This window comes from Phasianus colchicus, chromosome Z, assembly GCF_987193195.1.
Source record: "Phasianus colchicus chromosome Z, bPhaCol1.hap1.1, whole genome shotgun sequence".
Lineage (NCBI taxonomy): Eukaryota > Metazoa > Chordata > Aves > Galliformes > Phasianidae > Phasianus > Phasianus colchicus.
The window spans coordinates 2,849,540-2,874,726 of NC_143476.1; the positions used below are offsets into that span (position 1 = coordinate 2,849,540).

At 49.2% G+C, this 25,187-nt stretch overlaps 3 protein-coding genes and 1 long non-coding RNA gene across 4 annotated transcripts in view; 2 read left to right on the plus strand and 2 right to left on the minus strand.

The window, feature by feature from the left end:
* Positions 1 to 25,187, minus strand: part of LOC149912216 (rho GTPase-activating protein 32-like) — a 336,632-nt gene that overhangs the window by 27,158 nt on the left and 284,287 nt on the right. The gene's annotated exons all lie outside the window — the stretch shown is intronic.
* LOC149912217 (rho GTPase-activating protein 33-like) overlaps positions 1 to 25,187 on the minus strand; it is a 134,378-nt gene that overhangs the window by 22,624 nt on the left and 86,567 nt on the right. The window lies entirely within an intron of this gene.
* On the plus strand, positions 1,871 to 4,149 carry LOC149912218 (rho GTPase-activating protein 32-like). The gene is made up of 7 exons (XM_090130713.1): positions 1,871 to 1,987; positions 2,169 to 2,246; positions 2,565 to 2,646; positions 3,126 to 3,269; positions 3,546 to 3,648; positions 3,744 to 3,876; positions 4,042 to 4,149. Exons 2-7 carry the CDS (start codon positions 2,196 to 2,198, stop codon positions 4,147 to 4,149), a joined length of 621 nt encoding a protein of 206 aa, XP_089986839.1. The 5' UTR covers positions 1,871 to 1,987; positions 2,169 to 2,195.
* LOC149912219 (uncharacterized) lies at positions 9,370 to 23,333 on the plus strand. Its single transcript, XR_016462287.1, has 3 exons — positions 9,370 to 9,482; positions 20,740 to 20,862; positions 23,255 to 23,333. It is a non-coding gene; the product is annotated as an uncharacterized LOC149912219 (long non-coding RNA).

Sequence of the window (25,187 nt, forward strand, 5' to 3'; positions counted from 1 at the left end):
GGTGGCCCTCAGTGATGTCATAAGGGCTAGAATGAGGGGAGGAGCAGTGCGTGCTGCGTCCCTTCATTGGAGCGCTGGAGCTCTGACTGAGCAGCTCGCTTGTTGCACTTGTGCACCGACTGCGTCCCTTTGTCTTCACACCGTCCTGTGCAGCACCTTGTAGGTAAGCTGAGACAGTGTGGGAGAGACGGGGGGACAGTGAGTGCTGAGAACTGCTGGCTGGCGGAGCTCATAGGATCACATTATCTCCATCAGCAGAGGGGTGGCCATGAGGGACAGGGAGGTGATCGTCCCCCCCTGCTCTGCTCTTGTGAGGCCCCAGCTGCAGTACAGTGTCCAGAAAGACAGGGAGCTGTTGGAGAGGGTCCAGAGGCGAGCCACAGAGATGATCAGGGGACAGGAGCACCTCCCCTGCAAAGACAGGCTGAGGGAGCTGGGCTTGTTCAGCCTGGAGAAATGAAGGCTGTGGGGTGACCTCATGGCAGCCTTCAGTACCTAAAGGGAGCCTAAAAAGAGGAGGGGAATCAACTCTTTGAAAGGGTAGATAACAGCAGGACAAAGGGAAATGGTTTTAAGTTGAAAACTTAAGTTTTTAAGTTGAGGGAGGGCAGATTTTGGTTTTTCCCTTGTAGTCTTTGCTAAACCGTGGAAGCAAACTGACCTGCTCTTTCTCTCTCCTCTCTCCACCCTCTGCCTGCTTCCCTGCTGCAGCTTTTGCTCGTGGAAGATCAGAGCATAGTGACAAGGAACGGCTGCGGATTCGTGAGATTTGTCTCCCTCGTTCTGATCTCTTGCCAGGTACCTGCCATTGTTTGTCCCCCCACATGCTTTAGCAGCCCGTGACGCCCCGTGTTTAGTAACACAGCCTCATCCAGCTTTGATGGGACGCTGGTCACGTGTGGGTTTTCTCCACATGCTCTGCAGCTCAGCCCTCAGAAGGATGCTGTCTGTGGTGCTGTGACCAGCTGGTTTTATGGAAAGCAATCCCTTAGGCAAAGAGTCCCAGCCCCAGCTTGTGCAGAGCTGCACAGCATCACCAGGGACACCAGCAGGCGTGCTTGGGCTGTGTGAGTGTGCCCGACAGCTGTAGGGAGCACAGCAGAGATGTGAACAGAGAACATAAAAGTGTGTTTCTTTTCAGTTCCAGCTTGTCACACCTACGCTGATGGCTGTGGCGTGCAGCGAGATCAGCTGTGGGCCTGATGTGGCATGGACAGAGGTAGAGTATGAAGCTCTGATTGGTCTTTGTTCCCTGACTGCAGCCAGCAGAGTGAGCCGCAGATGTGCTCTCCTGCTTTCCAAGAGAGCTCCTCTGTGGCAAGACAGCAGTGCAAGTGTGGCAAGTTTATAAAACTACCAGAGCCATCTCGGCTGTTGTGTTTGTCCTCTACTGACTTTTCCCTTGAAATGGCTGCAGAAACAACAATCATTCTCTGCTCTGTTTGGCCTTGCTGTTGGTTGGACTGCTCAAGAGAGCTGCTTGGTGCTTGCAATGGCACTGTTTGCACCTTGTAACTGCAGCCGTAGCTTTGATTTCCCTCTTCACGGTCTCCTAGCATCTGAAACAGTCAGCCTTCCTGCACAAAGAGCGCAGGAAAGGAGGGGGCAAAATGGACAAGGCCACCTGTCTGCGTCAGTGCCATTGCTGATTAGTCTGGGTGGGGAGAGATGCATCTTTGCTGGCGTGTGCCTGCTGCACACCAGGGAGAGAAACAGCCGTTATTAGACTTGCAGTTCCTTCTGAAGTGCCCACGATAAGGACCGAGTGCATTTCCTGCAGCTTTCTCTGCAGATGTGCTCCTCACCTTGAAGTCCTCCTTGTTGGTTCCCAGCTCCTCACTGTGGCCTGTGCTCTCTGTTTCAGGCTGAGAACAAGGGGAAGCCCCTGCTGGACCATGAGGTGGCACCTGTGAATGTTCCAGCTATTGCTGCTGCCCATGCTATTAAGAGATACGTTGCCCAGGCAGCGGATGAACTGTCCTTTGAGGTAAGCAGTTCAAGGCGTTCCTTGTTGTTCAATTTTACAGTTGCAAATGCCTTCAGAGCTGCACTGGTGCAAGTGCTCTCAAGCTCGGCGATGTTGGGCAGTGCAGAAGAATGCAGTCATTTGAGCTGTGCTTTCCTCCCAGCCGTGCTGAAGCTGGGATTGACGTTGCAATCTCTTGCAGGTGGGAGACATCGTGTGTGTCATCGACATGCCACCAAAGGAGCTGACCCCCTGGTGGAGAGGCAAGCTCGGCTTCCAGGTAAGCACAAGATTCAGACTGGAGAGTGCAACTGCAGTAAAGGCAGGAATCTCAGCTTAGAGCTGCTCTGCCTGCTCAGGATGCCTAATGGACATAAACAGTTTCCCTGTGTCGGTGTCAGGGGACCTTGCCTTTGGCTGCCAATGTTGAAAAATTGTTACCTTTATGCTGTGAACTATGGCCATTTTCTGCTGGATAGTCTTATGGAACGTCAGGCAAGCACGTTCCGAGGGAAATGTTACGTGGCTTTTGGTTTAACAGTTCAGATCTGAGAAGTGCTGCATGCAATAGTTGGCCTCTCTTTTCTTCTTGTTACAGGTTGGATTTTTCCCAGGGGAGTGTGTGGAACTCATTAATAAGAACATTCCTGAGGCACTCATCAATTCTGTGCCAAAGCCAGGTAGGGATGTTACATTTGATGGTGTGGGGAAGCAAAATGAAGTCTTTTTTGGGGTGCGTTCCATGTTTAGTACCTCCTTTATCGATGCCACATTGTCCTCTGGGTTGATGATTCTTCATGCACACCATGGGGCAGAGATTTGGCCCAATCCTCCTGTGTTTATGATTGGACTTGGCAAAACTATAGAATCTTCATAGAATGGCTTGGGATGGAAGGGACCTCAGGGATCATCATGCTCCAACCCTCCTGCCTCAGGATGGTCTCCCAGCCCCCACATTTAATGTCAGATTAGACCAGGCTGCCCAGGGCCCCATCCAGCCTGGCCTTGGGCTCCTCCATAGATGGGGAAAATCCCTTTTTGTATGTACTGGTTGGTAACGATCTTCCCATTCTGACGTGCTCTGTAGAATGTGCTGTGCTCGGCCTCGTCCAACGGAGCCAGACCTGAAATGACCTGGTTTCTTCCTTTTGTTGTGCAGTGCCCAAGAAACGCAGCAAGATCCTCACCTTCCTTCGTTCCTTGGTGAAGGCTCGCCCAAAGAAACCGACCGAGCGGGAGGTGGAGAAGGAAAGGGTGTTTGGCGGTGACCTGGGAGAGCATCTTCTCCACTCCGGTCGTGATGGTAAGGAGCTGCCCATTCCTGAGATCTTCCTCTGCTGGGCATCTAAAGAAGATGAAAGGGAGCTCATATCTAGCAGGGGGCAGGCTGATAGCAGTGGAGACACGTGTAATGGGAGTTGATGGCTGAAGGATAAAGTGAGGCGGATGCTCCTAAGAGACAAGCACATCTGTATTTGCTTCAGCCAAGCCTGGCTGGGCTTAGTGGATGGGATGTGAAGCACAGCCTGCAGCACGATTGAATCAGGAGCTCCACTGATGGCTGGCACGTGTTCTTCAGTCCCCCAGGTCCTCCAGAGCTGCGCTGAGTTCATTGAGCAGCACGGCGTGGTGCAGGGGATATACCGCCTGTCTGGCGTCGCGTCCAACATCCAGAGACTGCGGTAAGAGTGCTGCGACTGACACAGCCTGAGTGCATCTGGTGTGGCTTTGGGCTTGCCTTCCTCTCGCTCAACCGGGTTTGCGTCCCTCTCTCCAGGCAGGAATTTGAGTCGGAGCAGATTCCTGAGCTCACCGTCCGTGACATTCACAGCGTGAGCTCCCTCTGCAAGATGTACTTCAGGGAGCTCCCGAACCCTCTGCTCACCCACCAGCTGTACGGCAAGTTCTCGGTAAGCACAAGGCCACGTCTTTCATTTCCCTCTTCCTGGGCCTCTTGGCAGATGGCTGCAGCAGTGCCCCAGCTCTGAGGCCCTTTTGCTGTCAGCCCCACGAGGTTTACTCGCACTGGTGTACTAGCCTGATTGGTGTCTCGCTCCCTTTCTGCACTACTCCAGGATGCTGTTGGTGCCGCTACAGAGGAGGAGCGGCTGCTCAGAATGCAGGACGTCATCCAGCAGCTGCCCGCTCCTCACTACAGGTCAGTGCTGCCCTCAGCCTGCTGAGCTCAGCCCTGCTGCATTGCAGAGGGCAACGATGCGGTTCCAGGCTCTGTCTCATGCCGGCAACACGATGCCTGTGTATGCTGAAGGGTTGAAGGCTCCATGGGCTTACTTTATGGGGTCAGTTCCTGGGCACGGGGGCACGCTTGGTGCAGCTGATGGCTGCGGCTGTGCTGTGCTGGGGCTTGGTGCTGCAGCGTGGCACTCAGTCAGGTTGGATCTACTTCATCTTCGGTGACAGTAGCAATCACAAGAAGTAGCATGAATGGAGGTTTGCTTTCTGAATTGCAGCACGGCATGCTCGTTGGTGCTGAACGTTTGCCTCTCTTGTTTTCCAGGACACTGGAGTTCCTGATGAGACACTTGGCGTGTCTGGCTGGGAGCTCCACCATCACAAACATGCATGCCAAGAACCTAGCCATTGTGTGGGCTCCAAACCTCTTAAGGTAAACTGCTGGTTCTGTTTCAACACAACGCTTACATCTGTTCTCCATTAAAAAAAAAAACAGTGCTCCCTTTTTCTCCATCAAATGTGCTCTTCTCCTGTAAAATCTGTGGCTGACAGAAGAGCAGGAGCCTGAGCTGTTCTCCATCCCCACGGGCACAATGTCTAGGTGACAATTTCTGCAGTCTTGTTGAGATGGGACTGACGTGTCCTTGATCATCCAGGGGAATTTCTGCAGTGGCATCACTGATTGCCCACTGCGGAAGTCTCCAGAGCCTCAGCTGACAGCTTTTGGCTGCAACAATTCAGACTCGGGGAAACGGTCTTGGAGAAATGACTTCTAAAATCTGCCTTTTCTACAGATCACAGCAGAACGAGTCTGCCTGCGCCAGCGGAAGAGCTGCCTGCATGGAGCTGCAGACGCAGTCGGATGTGGTGGAATTCATCATCAACCACACCGACGTCCTCTTCTGCTCCAAATCCGGAGCAGACATCGCAGATGCAGCAGGTGAGTGTCTTCCTCCATTAGCTTGATCTTGACCTGACAGCTTGACCAAATGCAGGCCTTCTCCAGGACCTTTGAGATACTCTTTTACCATCAAGGGGACAGCAGACCTCTGGGCTTCCATTAGGGTATGGCATCCTGTTGCTGGATGCTGAGAATGTCCAAGCCCAAACTTCACAAGGAGGAAACCGTCATTATTATGGTTTGCACGCAGGAAAAGCTTGATGCAAGTGTGGCAGCGAAGCTTTCTCAGTTCCCTGCCCCTTTTATCTAGGGGTGAGCTCTCTTAATGATGACCGTGTCCTTTGCCATAAACAGACCTCTGCCCACATGGTTATTTTGGGCTTCTCTTCTTCCAGTGGCTCGGATAAGCAAGCCTGAGAAAAATACAGCACCTCCCCCAGAACTGTGGTGGCTGTGCTGCTGCTTTCTGATCCTCGCTCTTACCTGTGGTTTTCCCTGACAGGGCACAATTCTCTCCCAGGGCCCAAGTCTGTGGGGGTCTCTTCTGCTGCCACAAAGCTGCTCAGCCTGGAGGAGGCACAGGCACAGAGGCGAGGCCACAGCACCTCTTCTGTGGTAACAGAGAGCAGCCGGGACATTGAAGTGGAAGAAAGCCCTGCAGCTGGGCAGGGCAAATTCCACACCGTCGTTGACTTTCCATCTGACAGGTAAAGAGGACTTTCTTTTCCAGCACCTAGCATCATTGTTTGGGTGGGTTTTTGTGTTTTCCTGCAGAAACCAGGCAGTGCTAGGAACAAGCAACTGCTGCCAAGAGCTCAGTGCTGCTCTTCCCTCACCCTGCACCACGCACGACTCACAGCATTGGCTGTTTTCTCTCTCCAGACAAAATCCACCCAGCAAGACTGAGGAATCACCAGCTAGCAGTTGGTGTTGCTGCTTCAGCCTCAGGAAGCCATCCTCTGGCAGCAAACGCCAACTGCAGCGCAATGCCAGGCAGCCCTCAGAAACAGCAGTGGTAGTCCTGGCAGGTAAGGGTGCAAATGCAGCTTCCAAATCCCTGCTTTTCAGGAACATAGAATTCAAGCTTGCTCTGCACTTGTATCTCTTTCTGGCGTTCCAGCCCCTGCCCAACATCTTCAGTTCACCCCTGATCAAGAACCACTGTCGTAATTCAGATTGTGAAAGTTTGACACTAACCCCCGTGTATCCTTTCTAGGTGAATCGAGCCCTTGCCAACCCACAAGATCCAGGGCAAGTAGCGAGGATGCTCTCTGTGCTTCGATCAGTGGAGAGCTCTTAGGAAGCACAAATTGCTGCAGTTCCAACAGCAGCCTTACACATGACAACAGTGATGGAGAGAAGGAGCTCATTCAAGTTCATGCCCTCATTACACCTGGCTCTGCTGAAAATGCTGACCTGGGCCTGCCAGAAACCACAGTCAGCAGCCTGGATTGTAACCAGGAGTCTCTGCAGTGCAGCCCATCCCAAGAGCAGTGTGAGTGCCCCAACAGCAGCACCTCCATGCAGGAGCAGGTCAGCATCAGTGAAGAGGAGCAGAGCCTCTTGCAGGGGGACTTTCAATCAGGCCTCCAGTCCCAGGCACCGGACAGCAGCACTGAGAGCTCTGAGCCACTCTCTCCATGACAAGACAGGATGAGTCCCATCTTCACCGTGGACCTCTCACACCCTCCTGTCCTTTATATAATAATAAAAGCACACTCGTGCTCAATCAACGCCTTGACTGCCTCCAGAGTCTTCATTCACACGGACTGGGATGAATGCAGCACACAGCAAGGCACCCCAGCTTGCAATGCTGTGGCTGTGGGGTGCGTGCAGCACAGCTCCCGGTTTGTTCCTGTTTTGTCTGGCTTTGGGATGTCTGCAGGGGGAGCTCTGCTACCATTTGGCATGGTAGCAAATAATCTCTCGCATCCTGGATGCTGCTCATGATACTCCCAAGCTTCCTGGCTGTGGCTTTGTGATGCTTTTCAGGGCTTTCTGATGCATTTTGATGCCTTGGATGTTGCTTAACACCTCCCTCCTCCCATCATGTCCTTTCCTGGCTCCCGTCTATGAACTGGCCCTGCAGATCATCTCCAGACCTGTCATCAGCACACTGCGGCAGGAGAAGCTCCCCCTGGCCAACGTCAGGCAGTACTGCTTGGTCTGCAGCTCAGTGGCCATTTCCCCTTTAGGCGGCTCCTGCAGAAGAATCAAGCAGCAGAACCTTTTGCTCACCCTGCAGCACAAAGATGCTACGAAAGCAGAAACAACCTGGGAATCTCTGGGTCTGCAAGACTTCACAGACACTTATTGACTGTGTCTGATGGTTCCCTCCCATCCTTGATTTCCTTCTGCCTTTCTCCTCGTCTGATCCCACTGCTGAGCCATGATCAAGCTGCCCAGTGTGGCAGAGCATCGTGCAGAGCTGTGCTGGCACCTCCTCCCCTTCCTCTCCTGCAGCTCAGCCTGCAACCTGAGCAAGTTTTTTTCTGAGAAAGTGACCAGCTGTTTTCCATCCCTTTGCCCCTACAAACAGTTGTCCAGAGGATCTCGTCCAAGAATTCCTGGAACAGCCTGCAGCTGGCTCTCCTGAAGTTCAGGCTCCTGCCTTTGCTTCCTGCCAGGCCCGCATTCCTTGAGATCACCAACTCAAGGAGGACATGGTCACTGCAGCCCTGACCGCCTCCTGTCGTAACCCCTGGTGTGCACCATGTCCAGCAATGCTTCCCTTCTGCTTGCTGTGCCCAATGCCTGCACCACAGAGTGATTCTCACTGCACTCCAGGAGTCTGTCAGATTGCTTGCAGCCAGCCATGCTGATTTCCCAGACTGACTGGAATCCCCCATCAGCATGAGAGTCAGTGAGTGCGATGCTTCTGCTGGCTGCAGTAAGCAGCTCCCACCAACAGGCTCTCTTTCCAGGCGGCTGTAGCAGACCCTCACCTCCAGAAGCCCTGCACTGCTGCACTTCCTAATTTTACCCACAAGTTCACAACCTGCTCATGGCTCTTCTTAGTTCTTTGCACTCAACTTCTCATCATAGAGGGCAAATCCCTTGCCTTCCAGAATTCCATAGTATCAATTGTGTCTGCTTTATGTCAGGATTTTTTGTCTTTCTTTTCTTTTTCCATTTTCTAGGTAGGAAAATGAATTTCTGAGCCAGGAGAAGCAGAAGTGAAACAGTCTTCCTGGCACTGCTCAGGTTGCATGAGTTGCCAAGTGCTCCTCAGGTAATGTGTGCTGAAGAGCTGACCTTGGTGGCAGGGGCTGTGGCTGCATTTTGTGCCTGTCATGCGGGAATCCAAGAAAGCCTATTCAGAGCAGGAGCTGCAGAGCGAGATAAACATCACGAGAAGGTAAGGCTGAGAAGCAAGGACACCTCCAGAAAGAAGAGAAAAACTGAGTCAAGTGAGCTGCGTGACGGCCGTGTGATGCTGACCATGATTGGAGGAAGAGCGCATGGCTGGGAATGACTGGTGGCTCTGGTTGGATGGGTGCCTGTGTGCACAGAGGTAAGGAGTGTTTGTGGGATGTTTTGCTGGCATCTAACGGCTGTAAGGGGAAGTCAAGACAGAAAACTTGAGAATGCATAGAAGGGATGTTAAAATCTGGAACAAACTGTTTGGATCATTCACAGCTGAGTCCATGCCAGATTGCCACACTGCCAGAACCTGGGGCCTAGGATTTTCCTTTAAGAGTGCCAACTGCTTATTTTACATGATAAAAAGTAACATTGAAAAAAGCTTCCCTCCTTGCATTAGAATAAGGCATTGATATTTGATGTTTCTGTCTTTCCATTCCTTTAGCAGCCTGGGTGTTGATGCAGCTGCATGCATCTGCTGCCCTCCCCTTCTGTTTTGTGTAAAAGAACAGTAAAATATGCAATCAGTGTGAGATCTTTCTGAAGTATTTTACTTTATTTGCCCCTAGGCTGCAATGGCTGGGAAATGGCAGTGTCACCCAGGAGCCCACACGGCGACCTGATGTCTCATTGTTGGGGTCTATTGGAAACCACCACGATGACAAAAAAATGCCTGGGATTCCTCCGGCCCAAATGCCAAACCTTGCACTTGGCTGTGCTGAACTTCATGAGGTTCACCCAGGCCCACCTCTCAAGTCTGCTGAGCTCAAACAGATGTCATTTTTCTCGTGTCCTTCCATTCCGAGTCCATCTGTTCCCCAAAGCAAAAGAATTCTGACCAAGGCTGCAGTTGCAGCTGACTTCCCAAGGCTGCAAGACGTGGTGGTGACACAGCCTTGTGCTTCTGCATTGGTGCTCATCCCACGTTTCCTTTCTCTGTCTCGCAGGTCAGCTCCTGCTGGAAGCAGATGGTATCCCAGTGTGAATGAAGGTCAGTGCAGGAGCAGCTGCTGATGGGAGGAAGGAAGTCCATGCTGAAGAGCTCTGAAGCATCTGCAGGTATGGTTCTGGAGGAGGCAGCAGTGATGCCGGAGGGCTCCCCAGCAGGAAGCTGTCTCATCCAAATGCTTGCTGAGTGGTTGGAAGGGAGCTTTCTGCATGACAGCAGCACCAGCTGCTTGCTTCAAATGCTGCAAAGACAAGGACTAGCAGGAGTTCCAGTATCTACAGTATCATCACGAATCACGATAGGATTACAATGTGTCCTCATACAAACGCAGCCATTTCTCTCTGAGTCCAGAGGCTGTCCAGAAAGCATCTTTGAGGTCTCTCACACCAAACCACTGCTGTCCGTGTGGGATCTGACTCATTAGGGTATAGGGGTTAGGAACCACAGGCTGTCTTTTGAGAACGGGTTCAGTCATTTCCTTACATCTTGCACCAGCCGATACGTGCCGTCTGCCTTCCGTGCCGACAGGATTGGGGTGTTATAAGGCCACAGACAAGGTTCCAGAAGACCATCCTTAACCAGTGTCTGTGTTACAGCTTTTAGACCCACTCTCCCTTCTAAGGCTATGGGATATTGTTGCTGTTTCACTGCTCCACTCCCTCCTTGGGCAGTTATTTGTAAGGGAAAATTGTGAGTCCACCCCGATTTCCTTCCCCTGCCCACAGCTTTGGATTCATTTCTTCTTCATCACAGCTGTTAACACATTCATTGACACCTGACATCTGTTTCACAGACTTGCAGCTGTAATCCTCATTTAACTGTTAAATCTCTCCCCCATAAATCGGTCCCTGCTTCAGGCACACAGAACAATTGCCCTGCAACTATTTTATCTTTCCATTTTAGTTCTGTGGTCTCCAAGAGTGGAGCTGTCATTTCTGATCCCTCAGCCCCAGTTATGCACAACAGCCACATCCAGATACACGCCTGGTACCTCTGAACTAGCTAATGCTGTAGGATGGAATGTTGTTTCTGCACTGGCTATCAAATGTGGGATTGCTCTGAAGCAGTACAGCACCATGTGTTTTGTAATTTGCCCTTAGAAACAGTTTGAAAAAGTAGAAAGACTTTATTAGTATTAGTAAAAAGAAGTTATTTCATAACATATATTAGAAATACAGTTGTTCAATCATGTGATCAATTCTCACTTACAGAACTGTAATAGATACAAATTGCATGGGTTTAGTATTAAGACCCAGAAAGCATGTTGTAAGGCCATTCTGTTTGGATAGGAGAAGCTCAGCAAAAGAAAAACAGACTCCAAAGAAGCCAGGGCCTCCACACAAGGCCGAACTGACTCACTCTGTGGGCAAGTTGGGATGCAACAGGCAGGCATCAAGAGACTCCCCTCTGTCCTCCTTCCAAACTTCTCTCTCTTCAGGGATGAGCAGGTGTCCAGAAATAGTGGCCAAGTGTTGATAAGCAGCTGTCAGGCGTTCAATAATTAGCAGTACACCTGCTGAGCTAGCAACAATTGGTGTTTAGCCAGTCACACACACACACACAGAATGGCCCGGGTTGGAAGGGACCTCAAGGATCAGGAATCTCCAACCCCCTGCCACAGGCAGGGCCACCAACCTCTGTACCACTGCACATATGCACATTGCTGGATAGAAACAGCAGTGTGGGAAAAACTGTATGCTGTGGATGCATAGGGTGAATCAGAATGGCTTAACAGCTGTCCCACAAGGAAAAGCAATCTTTTACCTGCTGTGCCATGCTCATGGCAGCAGCAATGCAGATGCCAGCATCTGATGCCCACAAGGACAGCCAGCCTGGACTTATTTTCATTACATATCTTTGTCCTGATGTCCTTCTAGAAGCTGGAACATTTCACCATCTCAGCAGAAGAGGGCAGGAGGGGTCCAAGGTGAGGGCACACTCTCCTCTTTTTCCGGCACACAAAGAGAAGATGAAAAGCAGATGTGTTTCCCTGCCCATGGCAAACACCAGCCTTTCCATCCTTACAGTCCTTCCTGACATCAGCAGCAACAGAAACAACATCCCACTCACCTTTGCCATGTCTGGCAGAGGTTGCAGCTCTTCCTATTGCATCCCTCTAGCTTTCAAGTCAAGAGCTCCTGTGTCACTCAAGGAAAAGGAATCTTTTACTGGCTTTGCCATGCTCATGGCAGCAGCAATGCAGATGCCAGCAGCTGATGCCCACAAGGACAGCCAGCCTGGACGTATTTTCATTACATATCTTTGTCCTGATGTCCTTCTAAAAGCTGGGACATTTCTCCATCTCAGCAGAAAAGGGCAGGAGGGGTCCAAGTTGCTGGCACACACTCCTCTATTTATCTAGCACTGAAAGATTAAGACAAAATGAAAACCAGATGTGTTTCCTGCCCATGGCAAACACCAGCCTTTCCATCCTTACAGTCCTTTCAGATATCAGCACTAATTGAAACAACATCCCACTCACCATTGCCATGTCTGCCAGAGGTTGCAGTTCTTTCTATTGCATCCCTCTAGCTTTCAAGTCACCAGAACCAGTGTCACTCAAGGAAAAGCAATCCTTGACTTGCTTTGCCATGCTCATGGCAGCAGCAATGCAGATGCCAGCAGCTGATGCCCACAAGGACAGCCAGCCTGGACTTATTTTCATTACATATCTTTGTCCTGATGTCCTTCTAGAAGCTGGAACATTTCTCCCTCTGAGCAGCAGAGGGCAGGAGAGTTCCAAGGTGAGGGCACACTCTCCCCTGTTTATCTGGCACTCAAAGAGAAAGAGAAAATGAAAACCAGATGTGTTTCCCTGCCCATGGCAAACACCAGACTTTCCATCATTCCAGTCCTTCCTGCCATCAGCAGCAATGGAAACAACATCCCACACACCTTTGCCATGTCTGGCAGAGGTTGCAGCTCTTTCTATTGCATCCCTCTAGTTTTCAAGTCTAGAGCTCCTGTGTCACACAAGGAAAAGCAATCTCTTACCTGCTTTGCCATGCTCATGGCAGCAGCAATGCAGATGCCAGCAGCTGATGCCCACAAGGACAGCCAGCCTGGACTTATTTTCATTACATATCTTTGTCCTGATGTCCTTCTAGAAGCTGGAACATTTCACCATCTCAGCAGAAGAGGGCAGGAGGGGTCCAAGGTGAGGGCACACTCTCCTCTTCTTCTGGCACACAAAGAGAAAGAGAAAATGAAAACCAGATGTGTTTCCCTGCCCATGGCAAACACCAGACTTTCCATCCTTACAGTCCTCCTGACATCAGCAGCAAATGAAACAACATCCCACTCAACTTTGCCATGTCTGACAGAGGTTGCAGCTCTTTCTATTGCATCCCTCTAGCTTTCAAGTCAAGAGCTCCTGTGTCACACAAGGAAAAGCAATCTCCTACCTGCTGTGCCATGCCCATGGCAACACCAATGCAGATGTCAGCAGCTGATGCCCACAAGGACAGCCAGCCTGGACTTATTTTCATTACATATCTTTGTCCTGATGTCCTTCTAGAAGCTGGGACATTTCTCCATCTCAGCAGAAGAGGGCTGGAGGGGTCCAAGTTGCAGGCACACTCTCCCCTGTTTATCTGGCACAAAAAGAGAAAGAGAAAATGAAAACCAGATGTGTTTCCCTGCCCATGGCAAACACCAGACTTTCCATCCTTACAGTCCTTCCTGACATCAGCAGCAACTGAAACAACATCCCACTCACCTTTGCCATGTCTGGCAGAGGTTGAAGCTCTTTCTATTGCATCCCTCTAGCTTTCAAGACAAGAGCTCCTGTGTCACAAAAGGAAAAGCAATATTTTACCTGCTGTGCCATGCTCATGGCAGCAGCAATGCAGATGCCAGCAGCTGATGCCCACAAGGACAGCCAGCCTGGACTTATTTTCATTACATATCTTTGTCCTGATGTCCTTCTAGAAGCTGGAACATTTCTTCCTCTGAGCAGCAGAGGGCAGGAGAGTTCCAAGTTGCAGGCACACTCTCCTCTTTTTCTGCCACACAAAGAGAAAATGAAAACCAGATGTGTTTCCCTGCCCATGGCAAACACCAGACTTTCCATCCTTACAGTCCTCCTGACATCAGCAGCAACTGAAACAACATCCCACTGAAGTTTGCCATGTTTGGCAGAGGTTGAAGCTCTTTCTATTGCATCCCTCTAGCTTTGAAGTCAAGAGCTCCTGTGTCACACAAGGAAAAGAAATCTCTTACCTGCTTTGCCATGCTCATGGCAGCAGCAATGCAGATGCCAGCAGCTGATGCCCACAAGGACAGCCAGCCTGGACTTATTTTCATTACATATCTTTGTCCTGATGTCCTTCTAGAAGCTGGAATATTTCTCCAACTCAGCAGAAGAGGGCAGGTTGGGACCAAGGTGACGGCACACTCTCCTCTTTTTCTGGCACACAAAGAGAAACTGAAAACAAGATGTGTTTCCCAGGCCATGGCAAACATCAGCCTTTCCATCCTTACAGTCCTTCCTGACATCAGCACTAATTGAAACAACATCCCACTCAAGTTAGCCATGTCTGGCAGAGGTTGCAGCTCTTTCTATTGCATCCCTCTAGCTTTCAAGTCAAGAGCTCCTGTGTCACACAAGGAAAAGCAATCTTTTACCTGCTGTGCCATGCTCTTGGCAGCATCAATGCAGATGCCTGAAGCTGATGCCCACAAGGACAGCCAGCCTGGACTTATTTCCATTACATATCTTTGTCCTGATGTCCTTCTACAAGCTGGAACATTTCTCCATCTCAGCAGAAGAGGGCCGGATGGGTCCAACGTGAGGGCACACTCTCCCCTGTTTATCTGGCACTCAAAGAGAAAGAGAAAATGAAAACCAGATGTGTTTCCCTGCCCATGGCAAACACCAGACTTTCCATCCTTACAGTCCTTCATGACATCAGCACTAATTGAAACAACATCCCACTCACCTTTGCCATGTCTGGCAGGGGTTGCAGCTCTTTCTATTGCATCCCTCTAGCTTTCAAGTCAAGAGCTCCTGTGTCACACAAGGAAAAGCAATCTTTTACCTGCTGTGCCATGCTCATGGCAGCAGCAATGCAGATGCCAGCAGCTGATGCCCACAAGGACAGCCAGCCTGGACTTATTTTCATTACATATCTTTGTATTGATGTCCTTCTACAAGCTGGAAGATTTCTCCATCTCAGCAGAAGATGGCAGGATGGGTTCAAGGTGAGGGCACACTCTCCCCTGTATATCTGGCACTCAAGGAAAAAGAGAAAATGAAAACCAGATGTGTTTCCCTGCCCATGGCAAACACCAGACATTCCATCCTTACAGTCCTTCCTGACATCAGTAGCAACTGAAACAACATCCCACTCACCTTTGCAATGTCAGGCAGAGGTTGCAGCTCTTTCTATTGCATCCCTCTAGCTTTCAAGTCAAGAGCTCCTGTGTCACACAAGGAAACGCAATTTTTACCTGCTTTGCCATGCTCATGGCACAGAAGTCCAGATGCCAGCAGCTGATGCCCACAAGGACAGCCATCCTGGACTTATTTTCATTACATATCTTAGTCCTGATGTCCTTCTAGAAGCTGGAACATTTCTCCGTCGCAGCAGAAGAGGGCAGGAGAGTTCCAAGGTGAGGGCACACTCTTTTCTATTTATCTAGCACTGAAAGATTAAGACAAAATGAAAAGCAAATGTGTTTCCCTGCCCATGGCAAACACCAGCCTTTCCATCCTTACAGTCCTTCCTGCCATCAGCACTAATTGAAACAACATCCCACTCAGCTTTTCCTAATCTCGCAGGGAGGTGATGCTCTTTCTAATATACCCCTCTTGCTTTGAATTCACCAGTGCTTGTGTCACACAAGGAAATGCAACATTCCAGCTGTTCTGCCATTCCCATTGCAACAACTATGCAGATGCCAGCAGCTGATGCCCACAAGGACAGCCAACCTGGACTTATTTTCATTACATATCTTTGTCCTGATGTCCTTCTAGAAGGTTGAACACTTCTCCATCTCTGCTGCAATGGTCAAAAAGGATCCAAGTTTAGGGCACACTCTCCTCATGGCCTCTTGCACTCAAAGACAAAGGGAACATGAAAACCAGAAGTGTTTATTTGCCCATGACAGACACTAGCCTTTCCATCCTGACAGTCCTACCTACAATTACCTGGAATTGAAACAACATCCCCCACATCTCTGTTTTGAACTTATTCATGCATGAATAATAATGATGAGAATTTTACTGTAAATCTTATTTCTGCATGGAAACGATCAGATAACCGGAGCTTTTTTCTCTAAAACAATCCTGCAAATTTGCATTGCTTATCTATGTATGCAAAATGTTTTTGCCATTCATCTCAAATATCAATTCATCTGGCTAAATAAGATAGAAAAAATATTTACAGACATTTTTGGACATAGATTACTTCTGGTCAAGTGGGAAAGAATCCCTAAGCTGCAATCATGAAATTCTTTTATCAGTTTTCTGATTTAGCCAGTGTTACTAAAAGGGAAATAAGACACAGGCCTTTGATAGCAGCTGCCAATTTAAGAACGATAATAACTTGTATTATTCTTGGCTAAGATCAAAGTCCCGCATTTCAGGATTATCTCCAGCTCATCAAGTATAATTAACAGTTTTGGATAGCCACATTATTATATAGCAATATTGTCTTCCTGCAAGGAATTTCATTGTTTTGACACAGGTGGTTAATAGATTGCCTGATTACCATTCATTTTTTTTATTGGCTTATGATGACTACAGAAAATTATACAGCAGCACCATAAAAACTTTAAATCCTATCCCATGTATCTGCATTCATACGAAAATTATATTGGAAAGCATTGGTGAAACTAAGATTACAAAATAAAGCAGGGGACAATTTCAGTGAAAGCCTGCAGGTTTCACAGCTCTGCCCATTTCAACCCCCTGAAGACATCCACGGGTTTCCTGCTGTGGGACACAGGCACTCACCTGCAGCTCAGCACTGCCTGCTCATGCCTGCGCACACCTTCAGGCTGGAACCAAGGAAATCCTCAGCAGAGACATCAGTACACTTTTGTTATGATGACTTTCCTAAAGAAGCATCAAAAATTTCTTCACGAGAAATACTGCAAGTCCCTTTGACACTAACCCTTATTTTAAATGTTTAGATTTGTGCTTCATTCAGGCGTGCTGTCACTCCCAAAAAGATTTTTATTCCTTTTCATTCTGAGGAACACGGTGATTTCTGCCTTGTTTACTGACTGTAGGCACAGCAATACTCCTGCACCTTCAGGGAAACAGCAAATCCATCTCTTTCACACCCTACTTCTATCAAGCTCATTCACCTTACAAGGTATTTATTGCAAGCAGCTCTTCCAAAAATGGAGATTAACAGAACCTGCAACCCAGGACACCTCAGTAAGCCAGTACTTTTCATCTCCTGAAGGTGTAGGTAGACACAGAGCTGGAACATCTCTTCCAGAGCTCTGTGATGCTATCTCATCTGTGTTCCCTTACTGTTGACTCAGTGTCACTTCTTATCTAACCTGGTTGCATCCCAGGATTTCTGGTGCCAAAAATAAACTGACAGCTTTCATCACTAGTTAAAAGGAAACTGCAATAGGAAAAGCAATTTTTCTGATTTCTCTGTTGATCAAAGATGCTTCATGCAAGCCTGATGTGGTAGAAACAATATCAGCTTTAGAATGACAGTCATTAGAGCAGAATCCTTTCACTGATGAAATCCCACAGTCCTGATTCATACAACACTGACACTGGAGGACACAGTAGTTTAGATGAGAGCGCATTAAAAATGACTAAGTTAAGGTCTCAGCAAAGAGTGACAAGTATGAAAAAAAGAGGCTGCAGAAACTGCTTCAATTTGGCACTCTGGCATAAAGTATGACAACACACAACCTGCCTGTGCAGTTCCAGAAGCAGAAGAAAGCCGTCAACCAAGACTTGTTCTCATCTGCTCTGAAAGTCCACTGGGACAAGGCCACTTTTCTCTGACGTGCTTCCAGAAGTATCACTTCTGAGCACTGTGCCAGGGAGTTACAAGATACTGTTTGTGTGTACAGAGGAGAAAAAGACGTCTGTCTGGAAACAGACTTGGTGAAGGAGAAGCAGCATTTTCCAGAGTACTTCAGAAAGAACTGAGCACTGCCCCAAGAGCTTCAGAGCGGCAGGCTGTCACAGTGTGCCAACCAGCTCAGCTGTGAGTTGGCACTGAAGCTGCACCACAGGGAGAACAAAGCCCCCTGTGCACCCTTGGAGAGCCAAGGGTTGGAGATTCATGAACCTTGAGCTCCTTTCCAACCCGGGCCATGCTGTGATTCTGGGATTCTCACCTTTGCCTCATCTGGCAGAGGGAGGCAGCTCTTTCTCTTGTCTCCCTATGGCTGTCAGGTCACCAGGGCCAGTGTCACACAGGGAACTGCAAACACTGTGTGTGCTGTGCCCTGCCCATGGCAGCACAGAGGCAGCTGCCAGCAGCTGATGCCCACAAGGACAGCCAGCCTGGACTTCCTTTGATTCCTTCCCTTTGGATCAGCGTCCTTCAGGAAGGCGGAACATCTCTCCAGCTGAGCAGCAGAGGACAGCAGGGCTTCGTTGTCTGGGCATGTTCTCTTCTGGCCCTCTGGCCCTCACAGACACAGGAGGAGGACACAGAGGCTGCTGTCACACAGCCAGCCCTGCCTCTCAGGTCAGCTCTCAGGCCATCCTCTCTCCCCTCAGCAGCAGCTCACTGTTCTGCACTCCTCTGGCCTGGGCTGGCAGAGGTGTGCAGCAGTTCTGCTGATCTCCCAGTGCTGGCCATGTCTGCAGTGCCTGTGTGAAAGACACAGGAAGCTGCCAGCATTGCACTGCTCTGCTGTGCCCCTGCCATCACCGAGTTTGCTGTCAGCAGCTGCTGCTACACGTCCATTCAGGCACAGGCCTTTCCTTCCTGGCCCTCTTTCCCCCCCTCTCTCCTCTGCTCTCTCTCGTGCTCCCCTTTGGCCTGGGCTGGCTGAGCAGTGCAGGCCTTGTTGTTGCTCCCTGGGCCAACTACGTCACGGTTCCCCGTGACTCTGCCAGCTGCTCTGACACAGCGACTGCGTCCTCAGTGTGGATTCCAGAATGCGACAGACGTCCAGAGAAGACTTCCAGGGCTGATTGGAACATGCTGCCATCAAGAACTGCCATGGCTCAGGCCCCCTGGGAATCTGCTCACAGCGAAAGCTGCTGTCACTCTGTGTGGGCACAGCCTTGTCTGTGTAGGCCTGCTCACACTGCAGCCCCTGTCTGCACCAGAACCGTGCCGATCCACCTTCTCTTGGCCTCCTTGCCTGCATGGAAAAGGGCAGCTTGGGCTGAAGTCCCTCAACTTTCCGATGGCCGAGTGAAGTCTCTGAGCCCTGGTGACCCACTCAGCTCTTCAGCCTGCTGACCTGGTCTGCTGGGGCTGTCTTAAAAGGCAGAGGGCACGTTATCCTAATGTCCCCACATCCATCCCTCTTAGCATACTGTAGGCCAGTTCCTAAAAGGACACCTGCACAATCTCTCTGAATGTTAATCAACGCGTAGTTGGTCTGTGCACTGCAGAAATTGCACCTAGGTTTTCAGTGGTGATTAGCTATGTGTTTAGTCAGAGGTGCAATGGTTCTAATGGTGAGAGAAAGACATTCCCAGTTGTCATCAGGTGGAACACACTTCAGACTGGAATCCTCAAGCAGACTGCAGTCAAGCTTTCTTAATTATTCGTTGTTCTTATCAATTCAGACGCATCTCTTAATTCCTGCTTGAATGAACATTCTGTAATAATTGCTGAGACAGTGCAAGGCTTGACAATGAGACTATAGTTTATTAAAGTAGCACTTTTTACTTAGGTGCACTTTTCATCTGTTGAACTTCCTGTCGTCTATTGGAAATCTCTGGCACCAGTGCATAAGATTCACCTATTCTATAGAAGTCTGACTGAACCCCATACTGGGATTATTTTTGTTCAATCCAAGCACCTTGGACGTTACTATACATTTATTCAATCATGAGGTAAGTCTGCTTCAGAAGCAATATAGAAAGCATAAAGGGGGAAGAAGATAATGTATTAGTGAAGACTTAACTAGTATTCATAAACTGAAAACTGTGAAACACTATGATGATTACAGAATTTCCCGGAGAAATGTCAAGTTCTTATCTGAATGCTAAATGCAACATCAGTTCACTTCTCACTGGGTTGAATGTTTTAAATATTTGGTAATAATAATGGTTCCTTAATTCTGACATTTAATATGAAAATATTAAAATTCCTGTGTTAGAGTACTTTTTTGTTAGAATGCCAGATGCTAAAGGGATGAAGTGGCACAAGAAAGCAAAATATCTCTGCTGATGGCAGGAAGGACTGTAAGGATGGAAAGGCTGGTGTTTGCCATGGGCAGGGAAACACATCTGGTTTTCTTGTTCCCTTTGTCTTTGAGTGCCAGAAAAATAGAGGAGAGCGTGCCCTCACCTTGGACCCCTCCTGCCCTCTGCTGCTGAGATGGAGAAATGTCCCACCTCCTACAAGGACATCAGGACAAAGATAAATAATCAAAATATTTCCAGGCTGGCTGTACTTGTGGGCATCTGTTGCTGGAAAATTTAATGGCATTAAACTGCCTAGATAAGGACAGAATGAGGGTGACAATAGAATGGTACGTAATCACAGTACAATGAAAAAAGTATGCAGGGTGCAGGAAGGGAGGTGTGGACATTCTGAGTTGCAACTCTTTATTTGCTCCAGAAAGCTCTATCAGAATGGAAGACTGAAGGAAATACTTTGAGTGTTTTCTAATGTGACTGGATGAAAGATCCATGTGGCAAATTGAATAACTGAGTGGTAAAGGGACATAGATACCTCACTGTTTCATGGAACCTCTCAGTTAAGCACCTGAGCACTGTGTACAGGACTTGGGAATATAAGTATTAGAGGATCATGGAATATCTGTATTTGGAAGGGACCTCGAGGATCATGTATTCCACCTCCTGGTTCCACACCGGACCTCCTATGGGTCAAGCCCTGTGTCTGAGAGCATTGTGCAAATGCTCTTTGGCCTTTGTCAGCTCAGTGCCAAACCACTGCCCTGGGGAGCCAGTGCCAAATTCCATGTATCTAGTTCATCCTACAGAATGATGCCAAGAACAGTTATAGAGATCGACTTACAAACAAAATTCTTGTCTTGAATTAATGGTACACTCACCATTTAAAAAAAAAAAAGAAAAAAAAAAAAAAGAAAAGAAAAAAGAGGAAAAAAAAAGAAAAAAAATCAAAGCCACATTCTTACGCTGGCATTTTACAGTATTGTCAGATTTTTGTAATTCTGTTTTGTCATATAAGATTCTCTCATCATGAAATAATGACCAAATTCTCTCTTCAGATCTAAACATACAAATGTTAAAGGCAACAGTGCTGTTCAAGAGTACATTACCAGCTCAAACACTGCTTTGGCTGTAAAACTGAAGGTAGTAAGGAATTTTATCAAGGAGTTGGAAGAAAACATGTAAGTGTAGATTTAAAAGCAACCTGTATTGTTACTTAGAGTTTGATATAGTGTAATCCAGTGCACAGTACTTGTAACGTGTGTTTTACAAAATGCTTTGCAATGTAGGGATCTATTAAGATAAATGCTGCAAGTTCTAATATGTCCATGACCTTTTCAAACTGTTCCTTACTCCTACACATCACTACGAGTAGTTCTTCTGTCAGGAAGGATCACATGAGTAATTAACCTGTGACCTTAATTTGGAATTAAATGCATACAGTGGAAGTAAGAGCTGTGGGTTATTTTGCTCTTTCAGTGTTGAACAGCCGAGGTGTTTTGTTTTGGAGGGTGGACAGTGATGGGACAAGTGGGGAGTGGCTTTAAACTGAGACGAGGGGTGTTGAGGTTTAGGTTGGATGTGAGGAGGAAGTTTTTCAGCCAGAGGGTGGTGAGGCACTGGAACAGGTTGCCCAGGGAGGCTGTGGATGCCCCATCCCTGCAGGCATCCAAGGCCAGGCTGGATGTGGCTCTGGGCAGCCTGGGCTGCTGGTGGGCAGGTTAGAAAGCCCACAGGACTTTTTTGCAGCCCTGGGTGCAGGGGGATCACTGCTCCTAGCATGCACACAGAAGAGCTGGAGCACACAGGTGATGTACATTCCACTTGTGAACATTCCTGCAATTCCAGAGAGCGTGCGCCTGTTCCAATCACTGCTGCACAGATTAAAAACTGATTGCAGATGAGCTGTTTTGGTATGGGGTTCTTGCCAACGGTCTGCAGTGGCTGTGTGATTCCTTGGGGAGTTGCTCTCCAGCCCAAAGGTCATGTCCTAAGTCGACCAGATCCCGTTTGTGTCCAGAAATGGCTGACAACAGATCAGCTGCTGGTCAAGTTTCTAACATCACACTGGCCTTGCTCCAGTGTCTGTGTCATCAGCCCCAGCACATACGGTGCACCTCTTCAAGGCTTTGCAACACTGAGACTCTGCACTTGGGCTCCAGACATCCTGCTGCACCAAGAGGTTATTCTAGCTTTGGTATCTTGCAACTTTGTCTATAACTACATCACTGTAATCATAAATGTCTAGGAGAATGGAGAATGGAGAAATTAATCTTCGTGTAATTCTCTGTACTGCAGCCCCGTGGTTGTCAACACCTAATGCAATATTGAAATTTCAGTTGAGAAATTGAAAGCTGCCCTTAACAAAAAAACATCTGCATTTGTTATTGAAATCACAGTAAGGATCAATAAATCCAAATGCTTCCAGCATAACCACGATTATAGGCAGTGTTTAGACAAGCTCTTACAGGAAAACCATGAACACAAGGCTAAAGAGAGACTAAGTGATGCACTCTGCAGGAATACTCATGGAAGTCTTCACAGTGCAGGAGTCTGATCTGATTACAGATGCTGTGCTTTAAGTACCCCTTATCATATCTTTTTTTTCACTGTTGTGCAGGGGTTGGACTCAGTGATCTCTGGAGGCTGGAGATGCTGTTTGCTAATGGCAGATGGAGAGAGGAAAAGCAAGTCCAAGGCATGCTGTGCATAGCCACCACATGGCATCTGCAGCATTTCCCCCTGCACAAAGGAGGAGCAGCTCACAAGCTTGGCCTGGGCCAGGGAAGGGAGCAGACAAACATCTGGACCGACCCCAAACGAGCTGGTTCTGCAGGTTGGGTGTCTTCTGCTGCTTGTCTCACATCCTGCTGCTCAGCGGTAGATTTGTTCCTGCTCAGTGCTAACAGGAAACTCACACAGCATTTCTGTTTCAGCTGTGCCAACGCTTTGATCCCTTGCTGCTTGGATGGGGCGTTTGAAGAATGATGCCTGTGCTGATGTCCAGCCAGGCTTTGGGGATGAGTCTCCACACCAGGGTACGACTGACAGGACTGAGGGTTGGGGATCCAGCCAGGTCGAGTCCAGTGTGCTTTGCTCTTGTTCTTAGTGCTTGTTTTTGCTCAGGAGGGCAGGAGGTGAACCTCGTGAACCAATGCCTGCAGACGGGGTTTGCAGAGAAAGAGGTCCTGCAGGCCTTGTGTGACAGCCACGGAGCTGCAGCGAGGCTGCATCCGTGTAAAACACCAGAGATCCACGGAGGTGTGAAGGGGAGCTGTGGGCTGCAGTCACGCAGGAAGGGATGTGCATGCTCGGGGTTTGGTTGTTGTGTGTGTGTTAAGTGACTGTGATACCACTGCTGGGTCAGTGTGAGTGTACGGAACAAGTGTGACAGCCTTTTTGATGGAGCCCTGTGAAAGGAGTCCTATGGACTTGAGATCCAACTATCAGCCCGTGGGCATCATCCAGGAGTTGGGGTAGGGGATGAGGCAAGGGAAGTTGGGCTGAGAAAGGGATAAAGCAGTCTGGCAGCAGTTCTGTGTTTCTCCCATCTCCTGCTTTATTTCCTTCCAGGTGAAATAGATGGGTGCTGCAACATGCCCTTGAATGTAACAAAACCCACTCTAGTGTGGATTTGACATGGGCCCAGCACTGCAAGGTACGCTGCTGGGAGGAAGCGTCCATCTGGCTGAGGGCAGGAAGGCCCTCCAGAGGGATGCACTGAGGCCAGTTGTGCGAGGCTCAACAAGAGCAAGCGCCAGGTCCTGCGCTTTGGTCATGACGACCCCGTGCCAGCTTCTCCAGGATTTGGCTGGGGTAGAATTCCAAGCAGCCCCTGATTCCAGAACGTTGGGCTGGGCTGTTGGAATCTTCTGCCCTTGTGACTGGTCTTGCCTCCCCACCCTGTCCGTCGTGGTGGAGCAGCCTGGTGGCCCTCAGTGATGTCATAAGGGCTAGAATGAGGGGAGGAGCAGTGCGTGCTGCGTCCCTTCATTGGAGCGCTGGAGCTCTGACTGAGCAGCTCGCTTGTTGCACTTGTGCACCGACTGCGTCCCTTTGTCTTCACACCGTCCTGTGCAGCACCTTGTAGGTAAGCTGAGACAGTGTGGGAGAGACGGGGGGACAGTGAGTGCTGAGAACTGCTGGCTGGCGGAGCTCATAGGATCACATTATCTCCATCAGCAGAGGGGTGGCCATGAGGGACAGGGAGGTGATCGTCCCCCCCTGCTCTGCTCTTGTGAGGCCCCAGCTGCAGTACAGTGTCCAGAAAGACAGGGAGCTGTTGGAGAGGGTCCAGAGGCGAGCCACAGAGATGATCAGGGGACAGGAGCACCTCCCCTGCAAAGACAGGCTGAGGGAGCTGGGCTTGTTCAGCCTGGAGAAATGAAGGCTGTGGGGTGACCTCATGGCAGCCTTCAGTACCTAAAGGGAGCCTAAAAAGAGGAGGGGAATCAACTCTTTGAAAGGGTAGATAACAGCAGGACAAAGGGAAATGGTTTTAAGTTGAAAACTTAAGTTTTTAAGTTGAGGGAGGGCAGATTTTGGTTTTTCCCTTGTAGTCTTTGCTAAACCGTGGAAGCAAACTGACCTGCTCTTTCTCTCTCCTCTCTCCACCCTCTGCCTGCTTCCCTGCTGCAGCTTTTGCTCGTGGAAGATCAGAGCATAGTGACAAGGAACGGCTGCGGATTCGTGAGATTTGTCTCCCTCGTTCTGATCTCTTGCCAGGTACCTGCCATGGTTTGTCCCCCCACATGCTTTAGCAGCCCGTGACGCCCCGTGTTTAGTAACACAGCCTCATCCAGCTTTGATGGGACGCTGGTCACGTGTGGGTTTTCTCCACATGCTCTGCAGCTCAGCCCTCAGAAGGATGCTGTCTGTGGTGCTGTGACCAGCTGGTTTTATGGAAAGCAATCCCTTAGGCAAAGAGTCCCAGCCCCAGCTTGTGCAGAGCTGCACAGCATCACCAGGGACACCAGCAGGCGTGCTTGGGCTGTGTGAGTGTGCCCGACAGCTGTAGGGAGCACAGCAGAGATGTGAACAGAGAACATAAAAGTGTGTTTCTTTTCAGTTCCAGCTTGTCACACCTACGCTGATGGCTGTGGCGTGCAGCGAGATCAGCTGTGGGCCTGATGTGGCATGGACAGAGGTAGAGTATGAAGCTCTGATTGGTCTTTGTTCCCTGACTGCAGCCAGCAGAGTGAGCCGCAGATGTGCTCTCCTGCTTTCCAAGAGAGCTCCTCTGTGGCAAGACAGCAGTGCAAGTGTGGCAAGTTTATAAAACTACCAGAGCCATCTCGGCTGTTGTGTTTGTCCTCTACTGTCCTCTTTTCCCTTGAAATGGCTGCAGAAACAACAATCATTCTCTGCTCTGTTTGGCCTTGCTGTTGGTTGGACTGCTCAAGAGAGCTGCTTGGTGCTTGTAATGGCACTGTTTGCACCTTGTAACTGCAGCCGTAGCTTTGATTTCCCTCTTCACGGTCTCCTAGCATCTGAAACAGTCAGCCTT